This window comes from Glycine soja, chromosome 13 (assembly GCF_004193775.1).
Source record: "Glycine soja cultivar W05 chromosome 13, ASM419377v2, whole genome shotgun sequence".
Taxonomy (NCBI): domain Eukaryota; kingdom Viridiplantae; phylum Streptophyta; class Magnoliopsida; order Fabales; family Fabaceae; genus Glycine; species Glycine soja.
The window spans coordinates 27,596,255-27,615,114 of NC_041014.1; the positions used below are offsets into that span (position 1 = coordinate 27,596,255).

General features: G+C 33.1%; 2 protein-coding genes and 1 pseudogene across 2 annotated transcripts; 1 reads left to right on the forward strand and 2 right to left on the reverse strand.

The window, feature by feature from the left end:
• The first annotated feature begins 975 nt into the window (after nucleotides 1–975).
• LOC114380824 (NADH dehydrogenase [ubiquinone] iron-sulfur protein 1, mitochondrial-like) lies at nucleotides 976–7,141 on the forward strand. The gene is made up of 5 exons (XM_028339889.1): nucleotides 976–1,680; nucleotides 2,993–3,239; nucleotides 3,420–3,714; nucleotides 4,984–5,358; nucleotides 5,977–7,141. The coding sequence occupies exons 1-5, from the start codon at nucleotides 1,254–1,256 to the stop codon at nucleotides 6,874–6,876; spliced, it is 2,244 nt and encodes a 747-aa protein (XP_028195690.1). The 5' UTR covers nucleotides 976–1,253; the 3' UTR covers nucleotides 6,877–7,141.
• Nucleotides 7,142–7,631: 490 nt separating this feature from the next.
• Nucleotides 7,632–12,790, reverse strand: LOC114381159 (annotated as a pseudogene).
• On the reverse strand, nucleotides 10,667–12,791 carry LOC114381158 (centromere protein V-like). The gene is made up of 2 exons (XM_028340345.1): nucleotides 12,710–12,791; nucleotides 10,667–11,426 (listed from the first exon to the last, which is right to left on the reverse strand). The coding sequence occupies exon 2, from the start codon at nucleotides 11,356–11,358 to the stop codon at nucleotides 10,945–10,947; it is 414 nt and encodes a 137-aa protein (XP_028196146.1). The 5' UTR covers nucleotides 11,359–11,426; nucleotides 12,710–12,791; the 3' UTR covers nucleotides 10,667–10,944.
• Nucleotides 12,792–18,860: the final 6,069 nt, after the last annotated feature.

Genomic DNA, 18,860 nt, shown 5'->3' on the forward strand with positions numbered 1-18,860 from the left:
AAACAGAAAACCACCCCAAATGGGGTCTTAGTTTTTGGTTTGTTTTAAGTCTGTTATTTCAAAACTAAAACTCAACACTCAAAACTGAAAATGGGCATTTCCAAAGAAATCTAGTAACTTCATTTTTCCAGGCATTTGAATCCTCAACCAACCATTTTATGTATATGGACAAAAATAACCCTTTTCACTAAGAACTTTTATTTTAGAATGGTCATTCTGGAATAGTTTTGGAGCACTTATTTCTATTCCAGAATGGTTAATCTAGAGGTGAAAAATAACTTTCAAAATGGTCATTCTGGAATAGGATGATACATAACCATTCTAGAAGCTAATTTTTACCTTTCGGAATGACTATTTCAAAATAGAAATAAGTGATCCAAAACTATTCCAAAATGATCATTCCAAAAGGTAAAATTATCTTCCATCATAACAATAAGTGTTCTAAACTATTCCCAAAAAAACTATTTCGAAAGGTAAAAATTACCTTTTGGAATGACCATTATGAAATAAAGTGCTCTAAAACTATTCTCAAAATAACCTTTCAGTAAGTCAAAATTTACTTATGGAATGGTCATTCCAAATTTATTGTTTCACAACATATACCCTTCCTGACACGATAACTTGAAACTCATCTAAGGTGGTGGTGGTGTAGTGTAGTGAGGAGGGTGCAGGGGTTTGTGCGTGGAGGATGAGGTCGCCATCGTTGTGGGATGGTGAAGTAGGTGGCGTGATGTGCTGGACGAGGTCACAATCGTCACGGGTAAAGAAGGTGTCGTTACGGTGCAAGTATGCTTGTGAGGAAGGTGTTATCGCAGGTCTTAAGACTATGATTAGTCTAAGGGAGGTATTAAGATATTTTAATCTTTTCACACATTCATGAGAAGTACACGATAAGTATGGGAAGTTCAGAATTTAAATACCCATTTTCCAACATTGAAATGGAAAGGCCTCAAAGCAATTGTCATTCATTTTCAACTATTTATTAGAAGCATCAGGTCGGGTCAAACCCAAATCGCTGGTCGAATCACCCACCCACCCACCCACCCACCCACCCATATCTGAAAGACCATTTTCTTCTTCACCCAACACACAGACACACTCTTACATCGCAGCTTCAAAAACCGAAAGATTCCTTCAACGATCTGCGACCTTCGCGTGTTGCATCTCCAAATCCCACTCCAAAAAAAGTCACAATCTATCGAAAGCAAACAGAGAGCGAATCGGAAGAACAAAAACAAGAAGCAGAAGAAAAAATGGGGTTGGGTTTGTTAGCTTCGAAGGCCATAAGACCCACCTCAAGGCTCCTCCTCGGTTCCCAAAACCCTACCACTTTTCTCCTCCGAACCATCGTCTCCAAGCCTGAGCTTCAGAATCCCGAAGCCAGCGCCGCACAGCCGGAGCAGCCGCCGGCGCCCGATCTCCCGCCGCGGACTCCGCTCGCCGGCGCCCGCGTCCACTTCTCGAACCCCGAGGACGCCATCGAGGTGTTCGTGGATGGCTACCCCGTGAAAATCCCGAAAGGAATGACCGTTCTTCAGGCCTGCGAGGTCGCCGGCGTCGACATCCCGAGGTTCTGCTACCACAGCAGACTCTCCATCGCCGGAAACTGCCGCATGTGCCTCGTCGAGGTCGAGAAATCGCCCAAACCTGTCGCCTCTTGCGCCATGCCCGCTCTCCCTGGTTAGCCTCTTCAATTTCCTGATTTTGGTGTCTGTTTTGTGATCATCTGATATGATGACGATTTAGTTCGTTAGAGTTTGATGTTGTTGGTGTTTAGAGTGATTCTGCATACTCTGATTTGTTTTAGTTTGATTAATTTGATGAATTGTTCTTTGTTTGGTTTCCACTGCATAGATTTTAGATGGACATTTAATTCGTTAGAGTTTGATATTGTTGGTGATTAGAAGGATTCTGCATTTGTTTTAATTTGATTAATTTGATGAATTGTTCTTTGTTTGGTTTCCATATAGCATAGATAGGATTTTAGATGGACATTATCGAACTTAGTTGATGACTTTCTGGTTTCTTCCTGTTATGTTCAGTCTCAAATTTCTAGTTTGTTGGAATAGTTGTGAGATTTGATTGGTTTGTGTTATTGGCACATTGTAGTTTGTGGATAATGGTGATGCTAGTGAAATTCAATGAGTTATATTTGATTTTAATACATCATTAAGTTGCCCAGATGGCATTTATGTGTTCTGTAATAGAGTTTAATTTCTATGCACTGTTTGTCTAAATTTTTTTTGGGTCTGTCAACCAATCTGAAATCATGATATGATGACTTTTAAGGTGGTGGAAAATAGACTTAGGTGGTTTGGGCATGTAGAGAGAAGACCGGTAGACTCTGTAGTGAGGAGAGTAGACCAGATGGAGAGAAGACAAACAATTCGAGGCAGAGGAAGACCCAAAAAGACTATAAGAGAGGTTATCAAAAAGGATCTCGAAATTAATGGTTTGGATAGAAGTATGGTACTTGATAGAACATTATGGCGGAAGTTGATCCATGTAGCCGACCCCACCTAGTGGGATAAGGCGTTGTTGTTGTTGTTGTTGTTGTTGATGACTTTTAAGGTAGTTATTGTAAATGTCAATAGACCTATCATGCATGGCAATTTTTGTGATCGGATGATAGTTGATAGTGTAATCTGTTATGTTTGGTTCATTGCTAATTTTGCAGTTTTTATGTAAAATAGTTTGCATTTTTTCATTATTTTTAGGTTTCTTCTCCTTTTTTTTCTATTTGCACTATAAATTATTATTTTTTAAATTATGGAGACATTTTGAGATAAAATTATGATTTGTCAGTTGGTTTTGCTGATGGTATCTTCGTTTTTCTACAAGATCTTACTTTTATACTCATGTAGTATTCATATGCACTCATTTGCACACAAAAACAGATAAGCATCCTTGGATTTTGTTTTAATGAGGTTTTTAACCAGTTGTTGCTATGATTCTTGTTAAAGATGTAATCTAATGAGATGCTCATCTTTAGGGATGAAAATTAAGACTGACACACCTGTGGCAAAGAAGGCTCGAGAAGGAGTGATGGAGTTTTTATTGATGAATCATCCATTAGATTGCCCAATTTGTGATCAGGGTGGGGAATGTGATCTTCAGGATCAGTCAATGGCATTTGGCTCTGATCGTGGGCGGTTCACTGAAGTGAAGAGATCTGTGGTAGATAAAAATCTTGGACCTCTGGTGAAGACTGTGATGACTCGGTGCATTCAATGTACAAGGTCAATATTGGACTAAACTTTATTTTTTTCCCTGTAAATCTGATTATTGTGAATGCAGATTTTATTAAACATGTTACACATTGGAAATCATATTATGACTTATTTCTTCTAAAAAATTATTAAATACTTTAATCTGAGTGCCTGAAAGGGCTCTGGTGGAATGTTTCTTTCTTTCAACAGGTGTGTTAGATTTGCAACAGAGGTTGCTGGGGTTCAGGATCTTGGCATGTTAGGTCGTGGCAGTGGAGAGGAGATTGGAACATATGTTGAAAAACTTTTGACAAGTGAGCTTTCTGGAAATGTCATAGATATCTGTCCCGTGGGAGCTCTCACGTCAAAACCTTTTGCATTTAAAGCCCGGAATTGGGAGTTGAAGGGCACAGAGACCATTGATGTTACTGATGCAGTTGGATCCAATATTCGAATTGATAGCAGAGGACCTGAAGTGATGCGCATTGTTCCTCGTTTAAATGAGGTTAGGTTCCCATGGAAATGTTTTGTTGAACTGTTTGTGATTGCTGAGGCTTCAATTTTCTTTGTGGTTTTTAAAATGATTTAATTTCTGCAAGAAAAAGTGTAGTCCCATTGTTGCTGGTGCTTAAGAAGTACTTCTCCCTTGTTTTTATGGTATGAGTTTGTTTGGAAAATGAATTTTTGTTCACTAAGTTGATCTAAAACTTAATAGGAATTGATGCTTTACCAAAACAGTATTCTGATGAATTTTGGCCTTGATCTATTTATTTGGCTGTAGATTTTTTTTCATTGTGTTATGACAGTTACTACTTTTCGTCCCTGGTGGAATAAGGCTTTTGTTGTTGTATGACAGTTACTTTTATGGCATAAGCAAGATGATTTTCAAACTTTCTTTACCAGCAGCCTCTGAAACACATTACACATGGTTAAAGGAACTATACATGTAGTACTTAAAATTGATGATATATTTTTTTATCTTAATTTCAATATTACTTTCTGTTAGTTGAAATAATTACAATGATGTGGATTTGAAAATTAAAGAAGAATAAAAAAGAAAACTGACAACAAGGACCAGGTTGGCTAAAAAATTATGACCTTATGGGCTCAAATAAATCACTCTGAGTGGTTATTCAGATTATTTGTAACTGAATACATGATGATATTTTTACTCTTATTTTTTTGGGAGAGGGTTGTTGGAGGGAATGTAATTAGGTTTTAAGTGTGTTTGGGCCATTGACCATGAGTCATAGAGTATGCCTTGACTATATTGTTATAAAATGTTAATTTATGTTTACAGTGATTGAGATCCTATCATTTTAATTTGTCACAAGATAGGATCATGTGGAGAGAGGGAGAAGGCTGTACAGAGTCCCACATCTACTGTATACGGCCCCACAAATTGTGCTACAAATACTTTTGTGCCTTCCTCCATAATAATAGTTCATGCGAAAAGCTCACGTGAGAGAATCCAATTCTGTATTTTAATTGAATCCACATTGTAATTATATGAGCAACTAGTGAGGAGTACCTGTAAGGATTGATCTTTTGGGACCAAGGGGTTTCTCATTTTCTGGATTGACTTGATAATGCTTAATTTGGGCAAATTGTTTGATGTTTTTATGCTTTTGGGTATACTTAGAGCTATTACCAATAGGAAGATCTCTCTCTTTTTCTAAAATGAAAAGAAAAAAAAATCTTCTTAGGGGGAGAAGAGGTTGGCTTCTTTCCATAGTTTGCTATTTTTAAAGCTTGTTCTGCTTGCCCATTGCAGGACATAAATGAAGAATGGATTTCAGACAAAACCCGCTTTTGTTATGATGGTTTGAAAAGGCAGAGGTTAAATGACCCCATGATTCGTGGTTCTGATGGACGCTTTAAGCCTGTTAACTGGCGTGATGCTCTTGCTGTGGTAGCAGAGGTTGCCCACCAAGTCAAACCGGAAGAAATTGTTGGCATAGCTGGCAAACTTTCTGATGCTGAGTCCATGATTGCACTAAAAGATTTCATAAATAGGATGGGGTCAAATGATGTATGGGGTGAAGGCATTGGTGTAAATACTAATGCTGATTTCAGATCAGGATATATTATGAATACTAGCATTGCTGGTCTTGAAAAAGCGGATGCGTTCCTGTTGGTTGGCTCCCAGGTATATCTCATTATCTCTCTAATGTATTTTAATAATATGCATGTTTTTTAATGTTACAGATGGTCAAATGATTCCTGTGTTAGACTAAATAATTTTTTTAAGTACTTCATCCCATAATTATTTAGCAATCCACTTATGTAAATTTAAGTATTATACAAGGTTTATGACTTTTTGTTGATTTTTTAAATTTAATGGTTTTGATTTTTCCTATTTTTTTGGCTTGTTAACAAATTAGGGATTCTAGGTTTTTATTCTATTCTGTTGCCACTACCCTCGGATACCTTCAGCTCTCTTTATACTCTGATGACAACAGCTATAAGTGGTCAGTCTGAAGTCTTACAATGACATGCGGCTGTAGAAAATGGGATTTTCATATCAATAAATTGTTTAGCAATATCCTGTATCTGCACTGGATTTTATTTTGATAACTGTTGTTTTGGGGCTTTTAAAATTTATGACATGGAGGAGCTTGTGTTATTCAACAATTTGAAGTATTTTGTGTTTTTGACTGAGCTCATCTACTAGTTATATATAGGGCTGGGATCTTCTATGCATGCATACTTTTTTGTTGCTTCTGGTGTCTTTGATTATCTTATGCGTTCATTCTCAAATTTGCAGCCACGGGTGGAAGCTGCCATGGTTAATGCCAGAATACGCAAAACTGTCAGAGCAAACCAAGCCAAAGTTGGGTACATTGGGCCTGCCACTGATTTCAACTACGATCACCAACATCTTGGTACTGGCCCTCAAACACTCCTTGAAATTGCTGAGGGTCGCCACCCATTTTTCAAGACACTCTCAAATGCCAAAAACCCTGTTATCATTGTCGGTGCTGGGGTTTTTGAGAGGAAGGATCAGGATGCAATTTTTGCTGCTGTTGAAACCATTGCACAAAAAGCAAATGTTGTCAGACCTGACTGGAATGGCCTTAATGTATTGCTTCTCCATGCTGCCCAGGCTGCTGCGCTTGACCTTGGACTTGTTCCACAATCTGAGAAAAGCCTTGAGTCTGCAAAATTTGTATATTTGATGGGTGCTGATGATGTTAACTTAGACAAGATCCCAGATGATGCTTTTGTTGTTTATCAAGGTCACCACGGTGACAAGAGTGTTTATCGGGCAAATGTTGTTTTGCCAGCAGCAGCATTCAGTGAGAAGGAAGGGACCTATGAAAATACCGATGGTTTCTCACAACAAACATTGCCTGCAGTTCCAACAGTTGGTGACTCCAGAGATGATTGGAAGATAATTCGAGCTCTATCTGAGGTGGCAGGAGTGCGTTTGCCCTATGATACAATTGGGGCCGTTCGTGCTCGAATCAGTACTGTAGCCCCAAACCTTGTGAAAATGGATGAGAGAGAGCCTGCCACATTACCATCTTCACTCAGACCAACCTTCTCTGAGAAGGTGGACACCACCCCATTCGGGACTGTAGTTGAGAATTTCTATATGACTGATGCCATTACAAGGGCATCAAAGATAATGGCACAATGCAGTGCCATGCTGTTGAAGAAGTGAAACATGGATTTTTTATTTTTTGGTTTCAATAAAGAAGATTCACGTTTTTCCCTTCCTGGCCATGCAAGATTGCTTGCCAAAAACTTATTGGATGTTGGAAGTATCCAATAAATTAAAACTAGGATTTATCTGTTCCATTTGTAATATGCGGTGTGGAAGCACCACTTTTTAGAACTGTTGCCATGTACAATTTGAGTTATCCAACTGATTGTGAAGGTTTACTCGTCTAATCAATTTTCCATAGTCAGGAAAGTGCATCGTCAAATTCTTATTGCAAATTATTTACTGTTGCTATGAAGTTTAAGCCCAAGGTAAATTCGACGTACTAGTTTACCGAAGGGGGAAACTGTGACAGAAAGATAGAAGTGACAAATTGAAATGAGTTGGAACTTTGAAATCCTTTAGTCCAATATTACATTTGAAAATTTGAGAATTTGGTAGAAATATTGACAGAGTTCTAACTATATCAAAATGAAGAGGCTGCAACAAAATACAAAATTTGGGAAATTAAAAACTCGGATCACAAAATGCCACTTTCTTCTTGATATATATGGTTTTCATCTTATTTATCATGTTGTGGACAATCCATTTTGAGGTTATACTTGCTGTTTTATTCAACAGCAGTTCTATGTTTCTGTTCTTCATGAATTCTTTGCATGTGTTATTTATAAAACAAAGGTGATTATGCACGGTTGAAACATTGCTTATTAAATGAATTTAATTATAATTGTCATAAACGGTAAATTTGTTGACTATTGCAATAATTATTTTAAATATTTTAAGTTAAACTTCTAATTGACTGACAGTACAAGAAATATATACACTGATTTTAACCTTATAACTAGAAGCATAAACATTCCAAAACCTAGGAACATTTCATTATTGCATAATGTCAGATTTATCTTTTCCCATTTGCAGTAGCAAATACAATGTATCTACGGAATGAAAACTTCAAGCAGGACTGCTAGTGATCACTGTTTTTTGCTCCTTGATGTTAAGAGAGTTACTTCTGCACCTTTGAATATGAAGCGATGTCTGTCTCAATAACTGCCCTTTCCCAATTCTTCCCATCAGCATGCCTGATTTCAACGTGTGTCAACGTTCCAGGGTCAACACCCTTAAATGTAACAGCAATCCCATCTGTGTTTGAGCGTGGATGATAATAGAATGAGGTTATGCCACAGATTTTACAGAATGTGTGCTTTGCAGTGTGAGTGCCAAAAGTGTAAGTTGTAAGAAACTTGTGAGAATCTCCCAAAAGCTCAAAATTGACAGCACTGGAAGGAGCAATCACTTTCATGTAGCAGTTTGGGCAGTTGCAATCCCATGCAACAACACTGGAAGGAGCAATCACTTTCCTCCTTACACTCTTACAATGGCACCCTCCAGTATGCCACACTTTTTCAGCATCCATTTCAGGCTTCTAAATAACCAATAATCGCGAACGGAATCTTGGCCTCTGGAGTCACTGGCTCTTGTCAGCTATAGTTTGTCATGGACAAATATCATAAATTAAAGTTAAGTGGGGAACAATTTGGAACCATATCTATACAATAGATACTAAGAAAGCCTTTAGATACAAACTCAGTAACAGATGGATTCTGTTCAAAATACATTATTTTATAGATATTGAACCTCGAGAAAGGGGTGATTGTGAGTTCATGACAAATATTCATATGTTGTTGCTAACAAATTATATACTTTGTTCGCCAAGAAAGATAGTTAAAAAGAAGAGAGGGTGAGGACTCAGATAAAAGGATTTTGTATTGTGCAAATCAAAGTGTGATTTCAGAGGCTTGCATAAAATAAACATGGATTTTTGTTTTTGAGATGAACAAATCCTCAATTTAACAGAATGGGAAGGAATAATGTTTTGGAGTATACACTTGTGTGACTCAATAAAGTTTCAAGATGAGGACCTAATGAAGGTACCGAGTATGCACATAAAAATTCAACTTATAATCAGTGAAGTGATCATATTCTTAAATGAGTCATGCATTCCCTGGCTTGGCTTGGTAACTATCCTACTAAGAAAGCTTCAAGAAAATTAAAATACATAATCATGTATGCAGACATGCACTGTGACTCTGTGAGTTTGTTTCACTGAGATAACTATATTGCACTGAACCACTGAGGCAGCAAGCCAGCAATATTTTTGCTTGAAACTACAAAAACTAAGCATTCACTTCTTTTGGTTTTCTCCCTTCCATAATTTACATTCACAAAAACATCAATGATGTCTATCTATTTGTGAGCAAACATGTTATCACAAAATAATCACAACCCTGGCACCATATACTGATACCACTTTAAAGGAAGAACTTTCCATAAACATGAGTGGCATCTTGAAATTGTTTAAGCCCCTCTCATCATCACTTGTATCAAATTTACAAGAATCTTACCAAATTTTCAACACTATCTAAGAAAACATTGATAGATGCAAGAGAATAACAAAGCAACTAAGTTTGTAAAGTTATTGCTCAAAAAAAGGGAGAATTGTTAACAAGTATAGCACAAACCTATGCAAGAAACAGATCAAAAGATTCTTAACAATTTTTCATCTGATGGAATCAGATGGGAAGCCAGATGTGCTTACCTTACTTGTAGGGTGGCTGGTATGCAGACACTTTTGGCAGCTTTAAGATTAGATGAAGATAACTTTACATTTTCATCTATGTATAACTTTGAGATATTTTATCTGAAGTCAATATAGCGACCTAACTAAAACATAGCAATTACGTATGTTTTTTAGACAATTTATGTTATTTTTTTACTCATTAGTCGTTTATGATTATTTACTAAAAACTATACGGGGCTATAGTAAGGAATGGATTTGAAATTGTGAAGAAAAAAATAACATTTAGGGAAAAAAAACTCATACTTCAAACAAAAATTAAAAATAATATATATTTATTCTCTTTAATAACTTTTTATATATTAAGTTTTATTAATCTAACTGTTAAATTAAAAGTAGGGATATGTAAAAAAGAAACTTAACTGCACTGTACTATAAAAAACCAAACCAAATTGCTTTTACAAATTGAACCGAACTATATGTATGGAACAATTTTATGACTAGTTTAGTATTCTCACATAAGCTATCTTGTCGCTTATTCTTAAAAAAAATAATTTGCTAGCAATATGGTGAAGATATAGCTCATTATGTAACTAAGGGAGAGTACGTAGTGCTACTGTGCTAGTTGCTAATTCCCATTGAATTTGAGTTGATTTTTTATTTATTCTTAATTGTAACTGTAACTCACTTTGGTTTTATGCAGAATAATACAGGTCTCAAGAGATTGAGTTGCTGGGGAAGAAGAGAGGATCTTGTGGACAATGGCTAGAAGTTAGATACACACAAATATGGAGCAGCAGAGTTCAAACCAATTAAACAGCATACTGATCCGTTTCTCAAAGTTACAGCAACAAAATACTTTAGGTACACTAGTATGAGCGATGCACTTCATTATGCAGCTTTTCAAGAAGAAAATAGTAGAGTAACATTCCTTCCATGTATCTAACCCCCCTGATAGCATATGCCAAAGCAAAGGACTCAAGTTCTGCCATTTCTTGTGATGTTAGTTTGCCAGACAAAGCTAAAATGTTTTGGTTAAAGTTCTGAATTTAATTTGGTGGGTTGGACACACACCTTTTCCTTGGTGACAATTGACAACCTAGGCCGATGCAAGCTTTTTTATATTGAGGAACTATATTGTCGTGTAAATTGAGGACTACAGTTCTATGTTTCTTTTGTTCATGAATTCATTTGCATTTGTATAACTCAAACATCAATATCAGAAGTTGTCTCTTTTTATTTTTTACGTTTCATGATCATGAAAGACCATAGATTTGACATACAAGTTGAAACCTTAGAACTTGAAGCATAGACATTCTACAACAAGAGTACATCAATCAAATAAACACTTTGGCTGTGAACATTTTTTCTCATTGTACGATGTCAGATTTATCTGTGAACATTCCACAAGAGTACACAATGTCTCTGGAGAATGAAAACTTTATGAAGGACTACTAGTGATCAATATTTTTCACCACTTAATGTCACGAGAGTTACTTCTCCACCTTTGAATATGAAGAGATACCTGTCTGAGTATATGCACTGTCCCAATTCTTCCCATCAAAATACCTGATTTCAACGTGTGTCAACGTTCCCGGGTCAACACACCTGAATGTAACTGCAACCCCATCTGGGTTTGAGCGTGGACGATAGAATGAGGTTATGCCACAGATTTTACAGAATGTGTGCTTTGCAGTGTGAGTGCCGAAAGTGTAAGTTGTAAGAAACTTCTCAGAATCTCCCAAAAGCTCAAAATTGTTAGCTGGTACAATGAAATGAGTATTGGCTCTCATGTAGCAGGTTGAGCAGTTGCAATCCCATGCCACAACACTCGAAGGAGCAACCACTTTCCACCTTACACTCTTACAGTGGCAGCCTCCAGTATGCACCACTTTTTCAACATCCATTTCAGGGTTGTAAACAACCAATGATCATAAATGAAATGCTGGCTTCTGGAGTCACAGGCTCCTGTCAACTAAGTTTGAAATGCGCAGAGACTCAGTCAAAAAAAGACTGAAATTGGTGTCATAAATTAAAATGGGAAAAATGTGTTTTTAGTCCCTATATTTTCAATCAAATGTACTCAAGGTCCTTGGACTTTCATATGATGAATTTTGTCCTCAAACTTCAAAACATGGATTAGTCCTTTCTAACTTCAAAAAACATGATGAATTCTTAGAGAGGGGGACTAAGTCCACATTTTTATAAAGTTTGAGAACCAAATTACCTTGACCATATTTGACTAAAAACCCATTTTTCCCAATTAAATTAACTTGGGAACAATTTGGAATCATCCATAAAACATGCATAAACATATACTAAGAAAGCCTTCAGATGCAAATTCAGTACCAATTGGATTCTGCTCAAACATAAATTTTTTGTAGATGTTGAACTTCAGGAAAGGGGTGATCGTGTGTTCATGACAAATGCTCATGTTGCAAACAAGTTACAGATTTTGTTCCCCAAGAAACAGAAAAAAAGGAGGGTGAGGGATCAAAGATAAAAGGATTTGCATTTTACAGATCAAAGTGAGGAATTCAGTGAGGCTCGCATAAATTAAACATGGATTTTTATTTTTCAGATGAATAAATCTCCAATTTAACAGAATGGAAAGGAATAAGATTTTGGAGTATACTTCGTGACTTAATTAGGTTTCAAGATTAGGACCTAAGGAAGGTACGGAGTATGCACAGAAAAGTTCAACTAACAATCAGATAAATATTCAACATATAATCAGTAAACATCTTTATAATGACCGAACAGATTGGATTATACACATCATATGCATTCTCCCTCATAAATGGCCACATGCTGAGAGTGTGTTTCCACTGAGACAACTATGTGGCACTGAGGCAGCAACAATTTCCCTTCATAAACTACAATAACTCGGTATTCTCCCCCTTCCAAATTTTACAAGCACATAAACATCAATGCCATCTATCTATTTGTGAGCAAAACATATTATCACAAATTAATCACAATGGTGGCACCATATATTCATACCACACTTTAAAGGAAGAACTTTCCATAAACATCTTGAATTTGTTTTAAGCCACAACCAGCCATCTCTCAACCTCTATCAAATTTTCAACTATCACTAACTCTAGGAAATAAATAACCATAGATAGATGGCAAGAGAATAAGAAAGCAGCTAAATTTGCAAAGTTATTGCTCAACAAAAGGGAGAATCATTAACAATTACAGGAACTAAATAAAAGACTCTTAACAATTTTTCACGATGAGATCAGATATGCTCACCTTATTTGCAGGATGGCCGGCTTGCAATCACCTTTGACAGCTTAAGCTTTAGATTAGATGAAGACAACAATGCCATTTTTATTTTTATACCCAAAAAATGGACACACACACTTATAATATACTTCTAGTAAGTACCCGTGAGATTGCACGGGTTGCATTTTTGGATTTTATAATTCATAAAAATGTTATTTGTATGTGTATCTATAAAAATATGTAAAAATATATAATAAATTTAAAATAAAAATAATATATATATATATATATGAATAAAATCATAAACACAGTTTATTATTGATAATGTAAAGTTATTATCAATTAATATATATATTTAAATAATTTCGTGTTCTAAATAGGAATGACAAAAATACTAGTATCCGCAGATAAGATAAAATTTGCGACAGATTAAAGATAGATAGATACTTGCAAATAACTTAGACAGGTATATTCGATAACCATTAAATATCAAGGTACCCACCCAACGTACTCGTTAAATACTCATTATAATAAAATTACTTATATGTTTTTATTTAAATAATTTGTTTATACTTATGAGATCAAATTGTTTTAGTTTATTATCTTTTATTTTGACTTATGAGATTGAAGCATTTTAAATATTTAAATAAAATTATTTAAAAATTGTGTAGAGTAATTGTACAAAATTAATAATTGAATAATTTTAGTTTTGGTCTCTTTAACCTATTTTCTTATGAAAATGTTAAAATCAATAAAAATTATAGTTAAATTGTATTTTTTTCAGTAAATATTCATAAATATCTGCATATACTCTATGGAGAGAGATAGTGTACTATATATATATATGAAGAGAGATAGTGTAATCTGATCTCTCATTATATATTATATATAAATATAGCTTTACCTTTAAACACAAAAATTGATACTATTTACAACAAAAGTATTAAAAAATATTATGAATATATACTTTTTATCCGACACTTGTTAATAAATTTTTTAATTTATATTAAACTATCTTAATAAATGTTTTATTTGATTTATTTTATAGAATAAATTATTTTTAAATTTTTAAAAGAGGCTTTTAAAAAAAAGAGCAGTTATTATAAATTATGAAATATAAATTTTTATAAATAAATGATATGAAATAGTGATATAATATAAATAAAATTGTAGTTATTAATATATATATATATATATATATATATATATATATAAATATAAAAAAGAAGAAAAAGAAATAAAAATTTATGAAGTGGGTTTGAGAATAATATAGAAGAAGGGATGGGAAGGAGTACCTGAGAGTGAGAGGTATGAAGAAGAAGAAGAAAAAAAAGAAAAACAAAAAAAAGAAGATGAAATAAAGCAAGAAAAGGTGTTAGGAAAAGAGTAAAAAATATGAGGAGAAGGGAAATAGTGACATGTGGCAAAAAGTTTGTTGACATCAGTTCGGGAGGACAAACTTTTATAATATAGTAAATAGAAGAATAGATGTATTAACTTTGAAATATTTTATATATCTAATCTGCCAAGTTAATAAAGCAACCTAGTTAAGACAAAACATTTACGCTAAATCTAACCCGTCGGATTAGTTTTTTTTATTCTCCAAATATATGCTTTTGTATGAATAATTTCTCTATTATTCTCCTTCGAGTTATTGAGTAACTCTTTTAAAGTTTTTCTTAAAATAACTCCATCCTACTTGTATTTGCAGCACAACTAGTTTTTGCTTCTGCATTTTGTAATTTAATTAATTGGAAAATTTTATTTAGCATGAGAACTTGAAACTAAGGTTACATAATCTGCTCCTGAATTTTTATTTTTATTTTATTTTTTTGGCTAAAAATTTGTTAGTGATACTAAATTAAACGAATATAAATTAATGCTGGCCCATATGGGTCTAACTCTCTGGTAGCCCACATTTCTAAATGGGCCTTAAACTCCAGCTTTGATTCATTTCTAATGCGCAACTGGGCTGTGATAAATGGATAAGAGGATTATAAACCACAAATTGCAAAAGGATTCTCAAATTGGGAATTTATCCTTCAGTTTTAAACGGTGAAAGGATTCTCAAAAGATTTTTTTTTCTTCACTTTTTTTTTTTTAAATCTGCAATTTTCTATATTTCCATTCTTAGAGAGCCAGATAAATCGTAGATGAAGTCATAAAGAGGTAGAGAATAAATTGTGCCATTTCACTTTTCTAGCTAGCCCAACAACATCCATTGTAAACAATAGGGGTGTGAGTACACACACAGAATGAAAGCAAAATTAAATAAAATAATAAGTAATCTATGTTAAGAAAAAATAATGAAGTAAAAATTTTATTTTTTTGGAGTTAAATTTATTTTATAACTATATAAAAAATATTTTTACATTATTTATTTATTTATTTCTACTCTCTTTTTCACTCATCTAAATAAGCTGAGATTTTTGTTTTACTTCTTTTCTTTTACTTTTATTCACATATTTGATATTTTATATTATGTTTTTTCTTTTATTTCTTTCCTATCTACTTAGTGGGGCATTTGGTTATGTATGAAGACTTAGGTTCTATCCTCATTATTGTTATTATACTCTCAAAAAAATCTTCACTTCTAATCCAAAGAGAGCATAATTTATAAAGGTACATAAAAATATTATTTAAATAATTAATTTTATAATCGAAATATGCGTTAATCAAAACTCTATTTGAAATATGTTGATTATAATCTAAAAACAAAAGGCAAATAAATTTGATATGTATTGGTTAATTTAGTTAACTCATTTAAATACATTCATTGTGAGAGATGCGCCTATGAGCTCACCTATATATCAATATAGACTTCTTTTTTTTACTGCAATATAGACTTATTATTTAATTTCAAAATTTACATATAAATTATCCTAATAAAGTAAAAATAAGTTAATTCAAACTTAATTGTGCTAACATATTAAATTAAAAACTCAGTTTTTGTCTTATTGATCACCTGCTGAAACTTTATTTGGTGCAATGCATGACAAGGAAACTTCATTTATAGTAATAAGTATTAAGTAATACTCACATGATTGACCACCGAATCCACATATATAGAATATCTATCAATCTATCATAGTATAATATCTAGTTCTCTCAAGCGTACCCGATACGCTTCACCTGTTCTTGTCGTAGTTGATCATGTCCCCCATGCATTAAAAATATAGATGGTCTAAAGTTATAAGATTTGTTGTCCTTATACAATTAACCATGCAATTCCTCGCATCATTATATATTCTGAAAGCTTTGGCTTCCTTTGTTCCATTTCTTTGCCACGACAAGAGAAAATTAGGTTTAATGCCACTGTCATGCATTATTGCTGCTTAATGTGAATTATTGATCAACATCAACGCTAGCATGCATTAACCCCAATGTCTGTCCCTATTTGGATGCTTGTTGGGTTGTTTCTTTCTAAACCAGAAGAAATAAAACTCTACGATTTCCAGGACACCATTGAAACCCTAAATTTATCCATGTTTTGAAAGAAAAAAAGGACTACCCAGTGGAAGGGGATAAGTTAGATGTCAAATAGAAACTTTAGTTATTTTGACTAATTGAGCTCTATAAGCCTAGTATGGAACAATAAGAAGAAATAATATTATTATAATATCACATTGTTATTATTATTGTTGTTTTAGATTGAAGTAGTGGAGAAAGAAATAAAGGGAGTTAAAATTTCGTTTAACTCAATTTTTTGCTCCACTTAAAAATTTGAAAGGTTTGAAGAAAAACAAAGAGAAAAGCTTTTCCAGTGATCAAAATAAATTTAATAAATTTATTTGTCTATTCAAAACATACAACGATTCAAATTATTTTATTTTTCTTCCTTGTAAAATAAATAAAGTGTCTTTCTACTTCCTCTTCTATGCATTAAAATTTCTTATCTTTTTTTCTCCTTCAAACTAAAGTACTAAACCATTCATTAGAACCTTTCAAGCTATTTCTATGCTCTTAATCCTATTTTGGCAGTGGAAGCCCATAAATTTAATATTTTGTACCCCTTACTAAACTAATTATTTTATTTTACCTTCGGGATAGATATTGTTTTTAGTTTTATAAATATGAATTTTTAATTAATAAATAAATTAAATATTTAATAAATTTGAATTAATTTTTTTTTATTTGACCGTAAACATAATATTCACTCTTCAAGTATTTAATGCAGTTGAATATTTAATACTCTTAATTAAACTGAAATAATTTCAAATTAATTGATCCATATATTCAGAGTTTTGAGTTAGTTTAACCTGCATATAAAAAATTTTATTGAAATGTTTTATCCCAAAAGTAATTTTTAAATTTTAAACACACTTTTTCAATTTTCTCAAATATATAAAAAAATATATTCATAATTTACTTTAGTAGTCATATTACCCATATATTATTTATTTCTAAATAATATTTAGTATGGTATCTAATATTTTTTTTTAATCAAAGTTAAATTACAATTACTCTAGACATTACTCTCACAATAGTACGTAGTAGGGAGAACATAGTACAACTTTTTTCTTTTACTAACGAACAAAAAATTTAAAGCCTTACAATTACCTTTATTAATGTAACATAATGTGCATTGACCCTTGGTTACAATATCATGTATGTATATTCCAATGTTTTTAGAATGGATTCATTATCAAACTAGTTAAGACACTAGTTTAAGGGTCAATGATGGAATTGAAGTCAAACATACTTTATTAAAATATTTTTTAAAATATTTTAATATAATATATTCCAGTAATATTGAATAAAAAATAACATAATATGCATAAATTAATAATAGCAAAAGGTAAATTTTCCTTTAGTGTCATAAGTTATAATATATATTATTTTAAAATCAAAGTGACATTATTTTGAAAGTTTTTTTTAAGAAAAAAGTTTTAAGTGAAAATTGGTAAAATTGATTAACTCATTAATTTTTATCGATCTGTGACCGGTTCAGCGGTTTTGAACCGGTATAAGGACGTATTGGTAGTACATTCTAATATTTAAGTACTAATAATATGTTTTAATTACAATTTAAATCCAATTAGATAAATTAAAACTACATTAGAAAAAGAACCCAATTAATATCAAACCACTAGTGTGTATATAGAATTTCTTTTATAGCGATGTCGAACCTTGCTAACCTCCGCTCACTTGGGAGAGTGAAAAATAAAAGAAGATGGTTAGGTTGGTAAAATAATTAAATTATTTATACTCCTTCAATTAAAATTTTAAAATAATTAGTAGTTCATATGTTATCTGCCTTCCTCTCATTGAATTCCAATTACATGCAATTATTACCTACAATAATTTCTTGCTCAGATAAGTTTTTAAAAGACATAATAATTACATTGATTGTTTTTAGATAAACACAGGTTTAACCAACTTTTCCTTTGTATTTTTTGTTCTTATTTAGATCTCATTTGGTGCTTTTTTCTACTTAGATTTCTATGGGTGCCAACACTTCATTCTACTCGATCTTCTTTTCCTTTTGTTTTAAGACAACACAAGAAAATGAAACGAAGGATGGGTGGGGGAACAAGTCCATACCCGTTTGGTCAAGTGGTAATGTGCTTTGAGGAGGTTGTGAAACAAAGCACATGGAAACCCAAACAGAGTCTTGTGCCTCCTCTGGACCACATAGTGATGGACTCAGGGCCCTCTATGCCACTTTTAGCTTCTAGTAGCCCACTCAGTACTTGAAAATATTTATAATTATGTGAGTTGATTCAACAGAAAGTGAGGTGGGACTAAAGTAAAAACTAAAAAAAAAAAAATCTTATACTTTAAACAAAAGAAAGATATGTGGTTTTTTAGTTAATATGTAATTTTTTTACTTTAAAAAATTAATAACAAATATTGATAAACATAAAATTTAAATTTTAGTTTTTTTATTCTTGCACCATTCACATTCACATGGTCGAGTAAATAACTTGCATTGATATATATTGTACCAGTTTCTTCATTCTTGCCCCCTCTTTCCTTCTTTACAACTACACCTCTTAACGGGTATGAATCAAAGACTAACAATTTAAAAGGGGGGGTAGATGATCATGTCATATGTGCTCGTACTCATAAGTTTAAAAAAAATCATTAAAAAGCTAATGACAAGTGCTGGAATCCTGGTTGACCCTGGTCCATGATGGTGACCATACATTAATCGATTCAGCTTCTTTCTTTTCCA

What these genes read in the sequence shown, in the direction of transcription:
- LOC114380824 (XM_028339889.1), top strand. Translation starts at nt 1,254, where the DNA reads ATGGGGTTGGGTTTGTTAGCTTCGAAGGCCATAAGACCCACCTCAAGG. An exon ending in CGCCATGCCCGCTCTCCCTG is followed by an intron (nt 1,681 to 2,992) that starts GTTAGCCTCTTC and finishes GCTCATCTTTAG; the next exon opens with GGATGAAAATTAAGACTGAC. An exon ending in TCCTGTTGGTTGGCTCCCAG is followed by an intron (nt 5,359 to 5,976) that starts GTATATCTCATT and finishes TCAAATTTGCAG; the next exon opens with CCACGGGTGGAAGCTGCCAT.
- LOC114381158 (XM_028340345.1), bottom strand. Translation starts at nt 11,358, where the DNA reads ATGGATGTTGAAAAAGTGGTGCATACTGGAGGCTGCCACTGTAAGAGT.